Genomic DNA, 18218 nt, shown 5'->3' with positions numbered 1-18218 from the left:
AGTGCTTTTAAAGGAGATTTATTAATGGCAGGATCCCACAAATATTGGCAAGAAATAAAATGGGTTATAAACCAGAGAACAGTTTACAGAGCAGCGAGTCCCTCTCCTCATGATGCAATGCATCAGTTCTGCCATGTTGAGGCAGATATGTTATAGCATTAAAACAAGGCTATTAGTTTAATAAGTATGTTGTTGTCTACGCTCTTATGGATTGAGTCTAACGGCCATTTTTTATCGTAGTGTTTATGGAAGCTCAGTGTACAAACAGGCACAAATGCATTTATGCATGTGCATATATATGTGCACATATGTGCATGTGTACATATATGTTTGTATATGTATATGTGTGCATGCATGTTCATATATGTATATATGTGTGTTTGTATATAAGTGTACATATTTGTATGCATGCAGGCATGTGTATGTGTGCAAATGTGCATGTAGGTGCCTGTATATACAAGTATATATGTATATATGTATCTGCATATGTGTTTATCATGTGCATCTGTGTGGTTGTGTGTTCATGTATGCATATGCCCATGTATGAGTTCACGCATAGATGGGTGCATAAAGGTATATGTGCCTGTTGCACTTGTAGACAACTTACCTTCAAATTCTTAGTTGCTCAAGTTGAAGGCATTTTTTTTAGGGTTTCTATTTTCTTCATTGATGGTAGGAAATGTGCAAAGAGGAGATGTGTGACAAATGTCTCATCAGTGGTTTACATCCCAGACTGCCACCTGTTCATCATAGCTCTTCAATCTTTGCTATTTCTTCATAAAGCCCCTCTCAGAAATTCTCCTGTAAATACTTTCTCAAAAAGAGCTTCTTAGGGTCACTCATTTAGACATTCATTATTCTCCTATAAAGAGTTTCAAATTCTGTTCCATTCTCCCACCACATTAATTTTGATTTAATGTTATTTAATAAAATTAATAAAACTTTTCCAAAGTTTTGTGGTTCAGGCCCCAAATACTGCTATTTACAAAATAATAATAACTAAAGAAAAACAGTGGAGGCAAGTTTAACTAACATGCCAATTAAAAAAAAAACTACTTCATTCATTCTTGTGTGATGCCATTCTATTTGTCCTAGGTAGCATCAACGTCAATTTGACACAGCCCAGAAAGTCCTTAGTTGAGCAATTGTCTCATCAGGCTGGTCCAGCCCATGAGGGCTTATCTTGATTATTATTAGTTGGTGCAGAAGGGCATAGCCCACTGTGGGTGGCAACATCCTTAGGAAGGTGGTCGTGGGCTATATAAGGGACTAACTGGGTAAGAGACTGAGAGAACAGAGAGTCCATCAGTAAGTGTCATTCCTCCACGGTTCTTGTTACCAGGAACCTGCCTTGAATTCTTGCCCTAACTTTCCTCAGTGAAGGGTTGTCACTTGGAAGTGTGAGCCAAATAAACACTTTCATTTCCTAAGTTGCTTCTAATTGTGATGTTTATCACAGCAACAGAAATTTTACTGTGGATATCAGAGGACCACGGCACGAGTCCTTTTGCTCCTTCAGCAGTGTGAGCTCTTGGAACTGAGACTTTATCTGAAGACAGGTGCTAGGTAATACATTTGGCAATGCTGTGGATGCAGTGCTGAGAACCATGCTTGGATCAAGAAGGAAGCTGGCCAGAGAAGGCTGTGTATCTGTGTGCTTATTCCTCTCATCCTCACTCACACAGGTCTACACTCTCACACACCCAGCTCATGCTGTCAGCCTTGTAGATGCTGAGTGTCAGAGCTGCTTACAAGAAAAGTGGTTGCCTTACAATTGAAACCACTCCTACATGTAGTTTGGATGGTGTCAAGAGAAATGGCTGTCCCAATCCAGCCTGATTCTTCTGTGTCCATTATTATATTTCTAGCAGCTCTTGATCAGTATTGATTCCCTAGGCTACAAGCTCTGTATGAGGCCGAACCCTTCCCCCAGCCTGCCTCTACTGTTTTCCTTTAGGCAGCACTGAGGCCTCTCCTTGGCTCCTGCAACGTAAATATACTGGAATTATTTTCCTGAAGGACTGAAATGAAGACTTGAGCCACCAGCATTGGGAACTTACTGTTGGGAAATGTCATCCTCTTTGAGAGATCAGCAGTGCACATGAGTGCAGTGCACTGAGTGGAGGCAGGAAGAGAGGAGAAAGGTCGTATATGTGCATGTGTAAGAGGCTGTTGCTAAGGCTGCTCGGACCCTTCAGGGGGAGGTGATCAAGGAGCCAGCCACTGAGTTCAGAGACAGCCCCTGTTCCCCTTACTAGGCACCCACTTAGAGACTGAGCTGCCATGGGCTACATCGGTGCAGGGATTCTAGGTTATCTCCATGCATGGTCCTTGGTTAGAGTATCGACCTGATAGGCTAGGGTGAGTGGACTGGGGGAGGGGCAGGGAAGAGAAGAGGGAGGAAGTGTGGGATTGGGAGGGGATGAGAGAAGGGGCTACAACTGGGATACAAAGTGAATAAAATGTAATTAATAAAAATTACATATATATGTATGTATATATAAAGAGGTCGCTGCTACCAGGCTGTCATGTGGTCTGGGACACATATGCCTGCTAAAGTCTGATGCAAATAGTTTGACTGTACTCAGACTGGTGCCATAAAGGGCACCTGGTCCTATACAAGGGGGAGGCTGGTCAGGGAGGACCAGCAGCTGCAGCTGTGAGGTCCCAATGATTCTCCTCCTTTGTTCTCCCTGTTTTCTCCAGTCAAGTTCACTTGCCTTATTACATGACAAGCATTGTTTGGGGAGGAGTGGGCATCAATGGTGCATGCAGGTGAAGGAACACAGGCCACCAAATGTGTTATTACAAGGGGAGTGTGGACCACCAAATAGGAACCTGGGCTGAATTACCTCCTATGCTTGCCCATTCAGCTACAAACCCATTCTGTATAAAGTGGATGTGGAAAGCACACACGTGGAGTCACTGCTACCCCAGCCTCTTGAACCAGTGGCAGCAAAGCTATCCCAGCACAGAGCCTTTCAGAGCCTTTCACGTCTATCAGGGCCAGGCAGCTGCTAGGTGTTTACTTGCTATCTTGTTTAATTGTCACAGACCTCTGCAAAGCAGGTGATAATTATCTTTATTAAAGAGAAGAAACCTGAGATTGGGGACATTGCTCACCTGCCAGGTGACATTGTAATGAGACCCAGGACACAGATTAGATACCACGGCTACATCCAAAGCTTACACTGTGGCGCCAGGAGGCTTTGAGTATCAAACCCCCCTACGTGAGGCCTAGATAAATAGGAGAGCAGAAATGTTCTCTGAGGAGAAGCAGCTGAAGATCAATCATTATTTAACATGGGCACGGTTCAGGACAAGGGTACAGACTGAGTAAGGCCTTCAAGTTGTAGCATCTCACTGCCTTGCACAGTGTGGCCATTCCACCATGGGGAGGACCCACCCTGAGAGAATATCTAGCACAAGAGATGACCTCCTACGTCCGGAGACCTCAGTGAGTTCCATGTCAGCAAAGGCCACTTGACAATGTAGTCATACATCACTTAGCAGAGGGGATACGTTTCATTGGTCTGTTTTAGATCACCACTTCCCCATGGGAGAACTACAGAATGGAGAGCCCTGTGTTCAGAATATGGTAACTCAGGGACACATGAGGCTGCTGCTGGCATCAAAACAGGTAGAACTTATTTCACAGCACACATTTTATAGGTGGGAGGGGTATATTCCAGGGCTAAGGAGAAAGGCAGGCAGTTAAGAGCACCAGGTGCTCTTGCAGAGGATGAGTTCCATTCAGAGTGCCCTTTAAGCAGCTCACAGCCACTTCCAACACCACATTCAGGGGATCTGATGCCCTCTTCTGGTCTCTGTGGGCACTGCATGCATATGAACCCTTTGAGGGCTTGTGCATGTATGCATGTGTGCGTATCCATATCCACATATAAAAATAAAATAAACCTTAAAGATCATGGTAAAAGTAATAAAAATTGTAGCACTGTGAAAGTAGGAACCCATGATCCATTTGCTAGTTATTGGGTGTTATGAACAATATATAGCCCATGTTCTATATTTATTGGCACTGGCTATGAAGTGATCTAAACTATACTAATTTATGCAATGTGTTGTCTGTGCTATAACATCTATGACAAAGTGGATGGTGCTGAGATGGGAAAGTCTTGCACATGGAAAAGAAAGGAACGCTCACTTGGGAGTGTGGCTGAACTCAATTGACATCTGAGAGTCATGCTGTCCAAATACAGTTAACAAAATGTGCCCAGAAATTGCCTTCATGGAGACAGATATATTCTCTCATACAGGGATATTTTCAAATAAGAAAGTTCAGATTGGGGCTGGAGATTGTGTCAGTGTTAAAGAGTACTAGCTGCTCTTGCAGAGAAAACGGGCCAGGTTTCTAGCATCTACACTGTGGCTCCCAACCATCTGCAACTCCAGTTCTCGGGGACTTAATACCATTTTTTTTACCTCCTTGGTAGGAGCTAGGTGGGGATGGGTGAGTTGCATGGAATCTGGAGAGCATGAGGAGCGGAGAGCAGAGCCTGCTCGACAAGGTGGGAGGAAAGAAAGGCAGAAGGAGAGAGCCAGCTCCAGAAGCTGCCCTCTGACGTCTACAGCCAAGTCTATCTCTTCCTGTCTGTCCACCTGTCTAAGAAAGAAAAGAAAACAGCTTTAAAAATTAAACATAAAATTCAGGCTGCTGCAGACATAGCAGGGACTGTTTACAGTCTACTCCCTGATGCCCGGAATGCTGTCAGCTTCATTCCAGTGTGCCTGCCTTTCTGCACACCCATGCATGGTCCACTGTTGATCAAAGCTTGTTGTGCTAAGTGTGGCTGTCAAGGGCAGAGGGAAAGATGGGACTCTCTCCAAACCTGTTTCCCTCCATTTGACATTATCTGCTCAGAGCATAAATGAGAAGATAGAATCTTACTGTTTTTAAACTTTAAGACTTTTTTTTTCTAGTTGGAGAGAAAACATATAAACAAGGCTGTGTCTCTGGGTTTTGGACAATTCAGAAATGAATCTGGAGATCTCTGGCTGCTGGTTCTGCCCAAACCTGCATTTGCATAAAACACCCCTAGTGAGTGAGGTTACCCAGCCAGAGGATAGCAGAAAAGACATAGAAAACACATGCCCACACAGGAAGACAGGTTCTCAAGTGCGAGAGAATGGAAGCCCAGTCTCTATTGGACAGTGTGGGTTGTCTGTTACAACTGCACCAGCTTCCAGCTAAGGTTTCCCTCTCTAGGCAGAGTCTCACCCCGTTCCCATTCCTCTCTTCTCTCCTGTTCCCTCCTGGTTCCTTCCTCTTTCCCTCTGTCTGGGAAAGGTGGTTAAAATAACTTCTGTAGATTGAAACGATAAATCCCCACAGGGCAATATCTTTTAATCTCACTGGTTACAACTAAAATCCTGACTGTACTTCTGGCTGCACACTTAAATCACAGGAAATATATTATCTAGATGGTCTCAGGTGGCTTGGAACACAGGGATGTTGAAGTTAATTATCTTCCTTAAGATCAAGAATTTTACTGTGATTTTCCTTTGAGCTGGTGATAAATCCTATCAGTGTTTCTGTGGAGTTTCTATTGGCATCCCTTAGACAACCGGACACCATCATTTATGTGATGATGTAATCTCATACAAGTAGGTAGGTAGATAGGTAGAAGATAGGCAGATGACAGGATTTAGATAGGTAGATGTAAGGTAGGTGAGAGAAACATGATAGATAGGCACATAGATAGACAACTAGGCCATGTACTTCTCTAAGTAACTCCATATCACAGAAAGAGTGGTTTCCTCATTGTGCCTTGTCCAAGGAGACTCCATTTTACGAGCAGCGTTTGGCTCCACTGGAATGCCTTGTTGCCCATGGAAAATCAAGTCCTTGCCTATTGCTGCCCACAAAACACAACTGATGGATGGCTTATTCCTGAAAGTGTAAGGGGGTCCACCTAGAACATATCAAAGTAAACTTGGACATTTGGGCACACATGAATATGAAAATGTCAGATAAACCAGGCCTGAGAACTTACCAACTGTTCCAGACTGAGGGAAGGGTACAAACCTCCCACCTAGATCCTGTGAAGGAGAGGTCACCTGATACTGAGAGGCAACACTCATACTGCCCTGTCATGTGACCACTGAGTGTGCACATGAAAGGACTGACACACTCAAAGGACTGCTGACTCTCCCAAGGACTGGAGCTCAGCTCAGTTCCCACTGCTGGAGTCACTTACTTGGGCTTTTCTCTGTCCACATTTATTCATCTGGTCCATATCATTCACCTTGTCTCCACAGTGTCCATGGTCATATGAATCAGTTCTCTAGGTCAGTGCAACCTTGGTACCCTCAGGTCTGGGAGCTTACTCATAGCACTGTCTGTGACATAGCTGGGGGTTCTTTAGTGTCTAAGTACTTCAGCAGCTCCCTTTGTATCCCCATCTTTATCAAGTGTATGTGCCTCCAGTGAGGCCTCATTGAATTCTTGAGCTACGTTGGGTCTACATAATCCTGTAACCACTCTGTCACACACACACACACACACACACACACACACACACACTCTTTTATCAAGTATTTATTTTCTGATTTTTTTATGCATATGTGTGTATGTGCACACACATAAATGCAGTGTCCATGTATGGCAAGGCACTGGAAGCATGATGGGGCATAGAATCCCTGGAGTTGAAGTCATAGGCAGTTTGAGGTTTCCAGACATGAGTTCTGGGAACTGAACTCAGCTCCTCCGGAAAAGCAACATGTACTTTCAGCAGCTGGGCTATGTGTCACCTATATACACTTTGTCACCTATACACACTTCCTTTAGTTAGTTTCAAGACTTAAAACCGTTACTATGGTAGAAGGACAGTGTCTTTACTGTTTTTAAAATGTTAGGGTTGAAGGTATGATCCAGAAGTTAAAAGCACTTGCTACTCTTACAGAGACTGGAGTTTGGTTCCCAGGACCCACATGGGGTGGCTCAGCCACATAGAACTCAAGCTTTAGGGGATCTGGTGCTCTTCTGACTTTTGTAGGCACATGCATGTACATACATACATATATACAAATGAATATTTAAAATAGCTAAGTAAATAATAAAATGTAGACTTGTGTAGTAAATGTGTGAGAGTTAATGCTGATAACTAAGACTGGATTAAAGATTCTGTGTTTACCAGCATCCAGCTCTGAGGCAGAAGGGCAAATAGAAAATTCACAGTCAATGGAGTTGACTCAGCTCATGAATTTATTTCTCTTAAGGAAATTCTGACATTCTGGAAAGACAAAGGTTTCCATCTGATTATCTGGCATAGAACATTCACAACTCTACACAATTTGCTATCGTATGTGGGTGCATGTAAAATTATTGTTTTACTCTCTTAAAGGAACCTTAGACTAAAGGTTTCCAGTGGCCACTTGGAAAGGAAATCCAGCCTTAGATCTGCTATTAGTGTCAAGTGTCACTTATTACAATGATATTCACCAGTGGATTCCCAGACTGCGCAGACTAGCTGATGTAAGCATGAAGCTGAAATCTGATAATCTAGGTCCCAGAGCACAGATGTTAGTTAGCTGCAAAGGTTGTTGTCCAAGGGCATGCTAGCTAGCATCTGATAGAAATGTTGGGATGCCTGCATTTGTGTAATAAGAACTGCGGGAGAGATGACCTTGGGAAAACAACACAGCAGTCATTTCTAGAACTTAAAAAGATTTGTCACAGCAACAATTAAGCTTCCTGTAAAATAACCTGTAGACAACAAGGCAACACTGTGAGAAATACGTCAGCAGGTGAGTCAGTAAGTGCATCCATTACTTTAAATGCAGATAAAACTGAGATCATTTTCGCTGCCTCCTTGGTGAGTGTCTAAGGCTGGTGACAGATGAGGGTTAGTTAAGATATTCCTGGGTAGGAGTGGCAAGGCAGCTGGCACAGCTTTCTGAGAAATCAATTCAGTCTGATGGCGACAGCCCTGGCCCATTCTAATGCTGGCAGTTTATTTGGAGAAATGGACCAGAGTTTGAACACATGGTCTGGTTGGCAGGTGTTCGGAGTTACCCAGAAGCCCAGGAAGTGAGCAGAGGTGTTGACTCATGCTAAAGATGACCATTGCTAAGAGCATTTTAAGGAAAAAATATGGGAAGTTGTAATGGAAACAGTGAAAGTGCAACTTTATTTTTTTTCCTCTGTGGGAAAAAAAATAGGTGTCTTTATCAGCATTCTGTAAAAACTTAAACAATTCACATGGGATTGGGAAGAAAGGAATTAAAACTGTAACACTAGCTTCCTCTGTGCAATGAGCTCTTTTGATTCTCTTATTTCCTCCCAGTAATTTTTTTAGGTTCTCTTAGCTTTTGTGCAATAGAGATGAATATAATCATCTGTAGAATAATAGAATAATACAGCATCTATATTTTATATGGCAATGATATAACTAGAGAATTTTAGGGTTAAAACTCAGTCCCAGCCAGCCTTGTACATCTGCCTCAGCTTCTTGCTCCCTAGAACAGCAACTGAAGAGATGAATGGTGGTGAAGTCAGAGAGGCAAGATTTATTCCATGTGTCCATGTTGGGAAGAGGAACAGAGAGAGGAGTCAATTGACTTTATGTCAGCTCACCTAAAGCCTGAGCTTGAGGTTTAAACAGAGGTAGAACAGGGCAAGAGGGATTTATAATGAAGCGCTTACAGAGTTTGGTCCAACATCATCTCAGCTCTGGTCTTGATAGGAGGTCTGTTGCTGGATGGGACAAGGTTCTCAGGTAAATGAATGCTTCTGCTCCCTGCTGTAGGCTCCCCAGATGGTGCTTACCTCAGAGGCCTGTCCTGTTTTCTGTCCTGAACCCAAGGACATTACAGTGTTAGGAGAATGACTTATTCTGTCCTGCATCCATAGGAAAAGAGGCAGAGAGATGCAACTGAGGCAGAGGTGTCAGACTTCCATCCTGCTTTTAGTAGCCCATGAGCCCTGTGAGGAGTTGGTGCTTCTTCACAGAAGCAGATTGTGCACTCTGGTAATTCAGCACTCAGTGAGGTAGAGGCAAGCAGATCTCTGTGAGTTCAAGGCCAACCTAGTCTACAAAGCGAGTCCAGGACATATATAGGCTACACAGAAAAATACTGTCTTGAAAAGCCAAACCAAACCAAACCAAACAAAATTAAAAAAAAAAAACATAATGAATTTATTAAAAGAGTGCTTAGAAAATATTATTATATACTTATTTAACCAAAGTCTGAATTTAGACATGTTGGCTTTATGGGCTAATATATGTGTAGTTAGACAATTGTTTGGACATTGTGTCATACAATATGATAAAGTTTTAAAAAGAAAACTTTAGGGATGAGTCTGCCAGCATGCTTCTTGTACTGATCTCTAGCACAGAAAGGAGAAAGATAAGTTTTTAATGTAAAGTATATTTAAGTGATAATCAATGAGGAGGCCAGTAATGATGCGTAGTCAAGTGGTCAGGCTGCGTTATCAGCTTAAATAAGCTCCGAAATGGTAAGCCATGTGTCAAATGCAGGCATCATTTGTGAACACCAATCATAAGTTTGATTAGATGGTCACAATACTGGCTGTGCCCATGTGACCAATGGGGCATATGAACAGCTTAGACACATGACAGTCCTATGAAGATCCCAGGGGATGAATCAGCCATGTGAACAGTAGTGGCCTCTGTACTAGGCTAAACTGAGCCAGGGCTGAGTGACAGCTGAGGTATGAGGGTTTCTAGGAAGTAGCGGCTGAGTGGAGAGCTGAGTAGCCGGTTCAAATTACAGAGAAACGGGAATTAACTTTGGAGAGGTGAATTTAGCTATGGAGGGGGTGGGGGAGGAAGGGATGTAAAGCGATACCCTGCCCTTCCTGTTCTCAGAGGCTAGCAAGAAGTAGGAGGAAGTTCTACCATCTGCTTCCTGGTTATGTTCTAGCTGCTTTATGGCCTTTTCTTTTTCTTTTTGAGCTTGTTTCTTTTTTTTTTTAAGAGAAATTAGAAATAGGATAACCTGCTTGTGTAATAAATGGATCACCCAAGCAGGAAAAAAATAAGAAGAATGGTCACACAGGAGGAAAGAGGACAGCCAGGCTGGGGCAGTTCTGGCACATGGCGGCTGAAGCAGGGATATCCTCATGGGTATATGATAAGCTTGGGTTACATATCAGAATATATCTTAACTAAACATATGAACAGAAAGCTAATAGATTGCACTTTTGAAGTGATGAGCTCAGATGAAGATGGGAACATGGCTCCTTATCCCCAGAACAGCCATAGCTGAGAGCCTGTGAGTGTACTGGCTTCCACAAGTGAACATGACACTGACAGCCAGCAGACTCCAGGAAGCTGGGGCCATTCTTGGCCATTCCACATGTTTCATATTGCTCAAGAACGGGTTTAAATAAAATGTGTTTAAAATAGGAAATCATCAGGATTTTTGTGGCCTTTTCAATATAAAATGCATTAAAATCAGTGTTAATTGGGGGACTATTATGTTGCACTTAGTAATGAAGAGACTAATTGATTTAGAAATAATTCTGCATCCTAATGTTTGAAACAATCTGTAAAAGACAGAGGTGTGAAAGCTCCTGGAAAATCATGAGCTTTGTGGAGATTAAAGGAGTGTGAACAACTGTAGTTCCTCAAGGCATGTCATTTTTTTCAAAAGCTTAATTTTGTGTTAAACAATAAAAATGTTGACGAGACTGTGGAATATTAAAAAATAAATTAAAATTTTATTTTTTGACAGCGAAAGAAAAATAAAAATTTTCAAACACATCTATAAGCATAAAACATAGTTCTAATATATACCATTGCATCTGAAATTAAGAATGAATTAATACAAACAAGGCTGGGCATGGTGACAGACACTAGGACCCTGTTTTAGGTAACAAAAACAAGCAAAAGTTAAAAATGAATAATGGAAGTTTAAATAAATTATATCTTCTGTGCTATAATAACAGAATGTATACAACAAAGAGTTGATTATAGTTATTACTGTATTGATTAAATAGCTATAAGACAAATTATGTGTGAAAGGGGTATTTCTGGAACAAGAATGTCTCTGACCAATGAGGGAGAGAATTTATTAATTAATATATTGCACATGTTGTCTAGATACATGAAACACAATATTTTTAGTCTATAAATTTATTCACAAAATTATGATAGTTATCTTGGTAAATAAACTGGATTTATATTTTGACTGTATCAAATTCCAATGGGGGGGGAGGTTGGTTTTTCAAGACAGGGTTTATCTGTGTAGTCTTGGACTTGCTTTGTGGACTGGCCTGACCTCCAACTCACAGAGTTTATACTGTCTCTGCCTCTCTGAGTGCTGGGATTAAAGGCATGTATCACCATTCTAGGCTAAATTGCAAGGTTTTAAAGTTGATAGAGGCTGGTTTCCAGACTTGACGGTTTGCTGCTTTTGACCGGATTTCTAAATAGGTTTTGTCTTCATATTAAGAACAATAAATTTGTTTGAAACAACTTGAATTTTATTTGAACTGCAAAGGCATTTGTTCTTGGCCAGTAATAGAAGGGAGGTAAACTCAAAAATCAACTTCTAAGTCTAGAAACAACAAAGAAAGCAAGTGTGTGTGTGTGTGTGTGTGTGTGTGTGTGTGTGTATGTATGTGTGTTGGGTGGGGTGGAGGGGTATTTGTTTCTTTTTTGTGCCCTGGCAGAGGTTTTCCTGTAATTCCAGCTCTGTTTTGTTTTGTTTTGTTTCTTATTTTTATTTTCCAAGGCTGATTCTTTTCTAGGGGATTCTTGGCTATTGTCGGCTGTCAGGACACTAAAGTGTGTGCCAATTTCTGTTGCTGTGATAAAATGTGTGACCAAGGCAGCAATAGAAAGAAGGGTTTATTTGACTCATGGCTCTAGAGGGATAAGACTGGGTCATAGTAGGGAAGCACGGCAGCAGGCAGCAGAGATAGTGGTTGAAGCAGAAGCTTGGGGATTCCTGTCCTTTGCCACAAACACCTGGCAGAGAGAACCAACATGGAATGGTTAAAGTCTTCAAACTTTCAATGTCTACCTTCAGTGACGTATTTTCTACAGCAAGGCCATACCTCCTAAAACTTCCAAAGTGTGCCACAAGCTAGGTATTAAGTATCCAAATGCCTGAGACTATTTATGTTAAGACTTAAACTCTCTTAGCTAAACCCCAAAATGCATGCACTGCCAACAACAGCCACCATGCTTCACAAATAGACCTCACAGACTCATTGGTCCAAACTGAGCCCTTGTGGCCTTTGTCCATTGCCTCCCTCGTACCAAGTTTAGCCTCGGGATACCACTGTCTGTTTAGGTACATGGCTGAGTTATTTGTTTTACTTATGACTTTATCTTATTCAGTATAGGCCAGAGTCCCTAGTGTGACCTTAGTATATCTTACATACATGGTTTACAGTATAAAGCTAAGCCAAAAACCCCAAAAGGTGAATTCACAACTTGACTCAATAAAAGCTCAGAATCCATGATAAAAAGTGAAGAAAAGAAACTTGTAAGCTGACTTCAAAGGTTCTCCTTGGCTAGGTCTGAGGTTAAACATAAGAATTAAGATTGTTATCAGTCATAAAGTGGATTTTATCATTCCTTCTAAGAGTGTAGAATGAACAAAATATCATTTTTGTTTGTTTCATGGAGAAGTGCAGGCTATTGGGGGCAGGGAAAGCATCTTTCCCTCCATTCTGCAGGCTGGAGCTTGGTATGCCACACTTTTCTCCTGCTGCTTTCTTTATAAGCCAGGCTCTCTCTGTCAGCATCAATAGGAGCTGAAGTAACAAAGAGTAAAGGAGGGAAAAGAAGAAAGAGAAGAAAAAGAATAAAAAGAAAGGGAGAGCAAGGTAGAAGAAAGGAAATGGTTCTGAGTGAAAGAAAAATGATATTAAAGGAGAAGCATAATGAAAGGTGCAGAAAACTTGTAGACCAAGGATGTGTATGTCAACTTCTGTTTCTGGACAACACTGCCAAAATCCATTGTCTTCCAATAAGAGTCTAAAGGAACATGGAATAAATCAGAACTCAGTAGCTCAGAGAGTAGCAAAAGAATAATACCACCATATTGAAAAATAAATAAAGCATCCCTAGTGGAAATTTAGCTTCACAGAGCTTGAAACAATTATTTGTGGAATCGTGGAATTTATGGGCTCATCACATTCTCAGAGAGGTCCAGTATATTCAGACATTCTTATGGCACCCTATGCGCCTCTCAGTCTTTCCTTTTACTTTCTGAGAGAATTGAGTTCAGTTTGTTTTATCTGTTTACACTGAGTGGAATTTGCTGTGAGTTTAACATTCTGTATAATCTTCCCATTGATTCTCCTTCATCTTGCTCATTTCCCATTCATCTTTTCTCCCCTGAGCTATGTCAAGATAAAGTTATTTCTGTAGAAGAAAGTGGATATGATGGGGAACACACATCAAGGCACTTCTAATTTTAAATTAAGCTATGGTTCTGGGGCAGACCTCACAGTAACAACTGGGTCTAAGGATGGCAGCTTCTTGCTCTCATTTTTTGTTTGCTCTGTTGTTGCTCACTACATAGAGATAAAGATAAGTAGTAGAAGTAGTAGTAGTAGTAGTAGTAGAAGAAGAAGAAGAAGAAGAAGAAGAAGAAGAAGAAGAAGAAGAAGAAGAAAGGATAAAGTCACAGGGAGGGAAACCAAAGCAGAGAAAACCTGGGGCTAGGACCTCTGTGGATTTCTAATGTAACCAAAGATGAGGCCTTTGATTCAAGCCTTGTGGAGGCAGAGGGAATGTTGGGAGATGGTGGAGCTATTACAAACCATAAGTGACCACAGGGTCTTTGGTGCTTAAGTTATTATCACAGGAAATAACTTCTCTGGGTTTTTCTCTCCTTATACTCATTGGTCCCTGAATGGGGTGAGTCATACCTAAAGGATATGGCCAGAGCCACAGGGGCTCTGTGACAGTAAGCTCTGAAGTGTTGAAGGTCAGGAACTGTTCCTCCGAGTAACATTAGCACTGGGAAACCCAGACTATCCTAACCGCTTCATTCATCAGCCATGCATTTGGGAAAAACTCTAGAAGATAATAAATCCCTTTTCACACTCCTGCTTTTCTCTGTTACCATAAGCAATCCTTGTCTATGTTTGTAGCATTCCACCTTTGAGGTTTATGGAACTAAAGGATTCAATACAATTCAGGTCCAGATAAAAAAAACAAAAATGGAGAAGAACAAGAACAACAACAACAAGAAAAAGAAAAAAGTGATTATACATCAAAGAGGGGAATGGGAGGAGATGAGGGACAGAAGGTGGGATTGGGAGGGAATGAAGGAGGGGGTTCAAGCTGGGATACAAAGTGAATAAACTGTAATTAACATAAAAAATAAAATTTAATTTAAAAAGTCAGCTTTTTTGCCAAGAAGGAAGTAAATAGAAGCCCCATCTACACTGAATAGGGCCTTCTAAACAATGAAGCTCAGATAAAGAGGAACAATCTGGAAAAAATAATTCAGTGTCAAATGCCTTCACAGTATTCTGCTGATCTAACATCTAACACTTGCTGACCCAGAGCACAGGGAGACACTAGCCCAAGGCCTCAGTTTGGCTATGGATCTGTGAAGACAGTCCTGACTCCTGCACACAGAGTCAAGGATAGCCTGTCTGTCAGGATACCAAAGAGGGCAGACATCTGCTCCCTTCCCCATCAACTGGTGAGACTTTGTCTATGTCATTCTCCAGTCTTCTTAGAAGACCCTCTGCTTCTGTCACTCTGTGAAATCCCTCCTGTGAAAGGTTTCCCCAGTAGAGTCTCAGACACAGAAGGTATCTACAGCAGTGAAAAGGTCCACTCTCTTCTTAGAAATAACAAAGCTCACATTTTATGAGGAATGGTAGGTGGCAGATAACTGCTTTCATTTTGTTGGTCCAAAAAAAGAAAAAAAGAAAATCAGGGCATCACTAGCCTCTTGTTTTGTTTTTTTTTTTTTTCTAGCTTTATGGAAGGTTGGGTGACACAAGTAAATGCCATCTGGTCTTGGCTAAAATAGTGTTTCCTGTGCCTTGGTCACAAACTTATTCTCTTATTGGGCATCGTGGTCAGGAGGGGTCTGGGGCCACAGACTCTTAGGAATGGATGAGGCACAGAGTAAGGAGGGGGAGCAGCAGCTGCTGGCCTGCTGTTTTATTTTGATTGCCATTTCTTGGGCTGAAATGATTGACAGTGCTGAGGCACAGGAGCAATCTAAGGAGTAAGCAGCAGGCTCCTGGCCACCTTTGCTTGCTAAGTGTAGTCTCCTCTAGAGAAATTAACCAACTGAGCAATGCATAGACTCCCAGAGGAGTGCTTGAGAAGAAAGGCGAGCTCAGGGCAGTGAAAGAAAAGGAAGAGGAAGGCCACTCCCACTCCCAGCTTCCTCCCTGCTTGAATTCTCATTTCTAAAGGCAAGGGATTCCTCCTGCACACTTTGGCTCATATCCAGTTTTGTTTTGTTTAGACCCTTATCTAAATCTGAGAGAGGAAACTACAGTGCAGCATGTATATCACAGACAGGAAAACTCTGCTTGGAAAGGAGGGAATGAAAAAGGGAGGAGGAGGAAGGGAGGGGAATAAAGGGAAGGGTAGGAAAGGAAAGGGAAGAAAAGAAAGGAAAGTGAAGGGGAGGAAAGGGAAGAGAAAAGAAGAGAGGAGAAAGGAAGGGGGAGGGAAGGGAAGGAAAAGGAAGAGAGGGAAGGGATAGGAGGTGAGGGGAGGAGAAGGGAAGGGAAGGGTAAAGGAAAGGAAAGAGAAGGAAGGAAAAGGAGGGGAAGGGAAGGAGAGTGATTCCCTCATGGTTAACCTACAATATTTTGAGCATGGCATTTTTATAATGCTTCCTATCATTGCCATCTGATAACTTTTAAGTGATTGAATTAAAGCATGAATAAACACATGATCAACATCTATTTTGTGAAAAGACTTTCATGAATACATCAAATTATTTAAAAAGCGTTAGGGTGAGGGTCACTATGGAAAGTCTAAGAGCACAACCTACCCTGTGTGGCTGGGGAGAGAATAGTGGTGCATCCAGTTGTGTTTCCTGATGGTGAGTGGGTTTGGATGTGGAATGTAAGCTCTGCTGTCAATTATTTTTAGCTCTGGATACATGATCATGAGATAATTTTTGCTTCCACAAAGCCCTGATTATTTGTAGCCTGTTTCCCATCTGTTTAATCTCAACCACCTTTTAGATCCTAGTTCATAGATCAGGGGTTGGTGGAAGTGTGTTAAGAATGGGTTTGATGTAAGATTAAAGTATGGCTTTGTGAACCCTGAGTCTCATCTGATAATTTACTTTTTTTTTCCTTTCAGTGAAAAAGGCGATCGAGCTGAAGTCCAGGGGAGTCAAGATGCTACCAAGCAAGGACAGCAGCCACAAAAACTCTGTCTGTGAGTCACTTGCTTTCTGTGTGAGGATGGATGGACAATTGGAGGGGGAAACAGGAGTGGATCTAATGGTCCCTAATTACATTCTTTTTGAGATGGTGCTTCAATTTCAATTGCCCTTCTCTTCTACTTTGAAAAAACTTCGCAGGAAACAGATATCAGGCATGACCTGTTGACAGTTATCTATCATACTTCCTAAACATATCTCAACTCTGTTTCTTGTCTTTCCCTGTAAGAAGCTAGACCTTGAAGATTTCTTTCTTAAAACTCTGTCACACACAGAGATATCTGGAGGACTCTCTTTTCTCTAGTCATTCCACCCCTCAACCCCATAGCACACACTAGTCTGGTCTTTGAAAAATGGGACTTGGGTCTTTGGGTCTTCTAGTTTGATGTCATTGATCATCTATTGCCTGCAGAGTAGAGGATTTGGGCATCATGCCTGTCCTTCCTAAGAGAAATGCAATGTTGTAGAGCATGAATCTCTTCCTGCTCAGATGCACTCAGGGCCATTGTACTTTCTCAATAGCTGTGGGATGGATGAAGGTGGCCAGTCACTCAGTGATGTCATCCTGCCTTGATCTGTAAAGACTGACCCTTCATAGCTGGTCTGACTGTTCAGTGTTCTCTGGTTATAAATCGAAATCTGAATTCTCATCTAGATGGTTGCATATATTTTATAGACTTTCCCTGTGGGTTTCCTTGCCTCTGATGATACCATCAGGCTCTACAACAGTGCTGAGTATTCATATATTATATTGGCCTGTGGTCACCTTCGTCAGCCATTCCCCAGACGTCTGCTCACAGTCCCCCTATTCTGTGTTCACTGGGTATTCCCATATCTGAATGCTTGCAACTGGTGCTATAAAACAACTATATCCTATAAATGTTTTTGTTACATTTTCTTGATAATCACACTTCATGTCTTTCAAATGAAATAGGGGCAGGGGAGATGCATTTTTTAAAAGATACATTTTTTAAGTGATTGACAGAAGTAGGAAGGAAGGGTTTTTGCTCATCTATATAAAGTTTCAGTGTCTTGTTAACACTGGCTGTATGTCTTACAGGTAAAAACTAAAGTGTTGGTAATAATTTTGAAAAGATTAATTTTATGCTTGAAATTTTTGAAGAGGTGATCTACAGTCTGGCAGAATCATTTGTCAGGTGATTAACTCACTGTATTAAGTTAGCATTAGATCTGATGCTCTGTCCACTGGGCACACATTTATCTGCTGGGGTGACGCTGGCATAGCTTATTCATACAAGACTCTCTCCTGTCCCCACTGAAATGGAAGTACAAAGCTGACATGACAGTTCCCTTTTGAGTATCAGATATTATTCTCTCCCGTCTCTAAGCACTACTAAACTCTCTGTGCCATGCTTGCGGATTCATCAGTAAGAAAACTGAAGAAGCTATGAGCTTTCCAGGACCACTGTGTGTTTGAGGGAAATATGTCACCCTGAAGGGACAGCTGAGGGTGAAATGACGTATTTTCTAGTGAAAGCTGAAGGCACAAGCTCTGGCTAAATAAACACTTGCTATATTCAGGTCCAAGATTCATCGTCAATAATGCTAAATCAGCAATCATTTGTGCAAGGTTATCAGCAAGATAAGCTGGGATATTCTAAGTGCATCTTACTCATCTTTGTCATGCGTGGGCACTGAACAGTTAGCTGTCCTATATGGGGCGTCTCTGTCTAAAGAGGAGGATTCAGATTTTCTATGAGTCATCACAGGGCTTAGCAGCAGGGGACCTTGCTCTGCACAGGCCAGGAAAGATGCTGACACTGGCCTCACCTCTGTCTCTGCTCTGACAGCTGGAGGTGGGCCAGTTAGGACATGCTCTG

At 41.9% G+C, this 18218-nt stretch overlaps 1 protein-coding gene across 2 annotated transcripts in view; it reads left to right on the top strand.

Annotated features, from left to right (window-relative positions):
* Csmd1 (CUB and Sushi multiple domains 1) overlaps window positions 1-18218 on the top strand; it is a 1585983-nt gene that overhangs the window by 1002102 nt on the left and 565663 nt on the right. For both annotated transcript variants that reach the window (XM_060381443.1, XM_060381442.1), the window contains exon 7: window positions 16296-16373. In XM_060381443.1, the coding sequence (XP_060237426.1) occupies window positions 16296-16373 (78 nt within the window). The remainder of the gene's footprint in view (window positions 1-16295; window positions 16374-18218) is intronic.

The sequence above is a fragment of the Meriones unguiculatus genome, chromosome 4 (genome assembly GCF_030254825.1).
Source record: "Meriones unguiculatus strain TT.TT164.6M chromosome 4, Bangor_MerUng_6.1, whole genome shotgun sequence".
Taxonomy (NCBI): domain Eukaryota; kingdom Metazoa; phylum Chordata; class Mammalia; order Rodentia; family Muridae; genus Meriones; species Meriones unguiculatus.
This window is presented reverse-complemented; position numbering and strand designations above follow the sequence as displayed.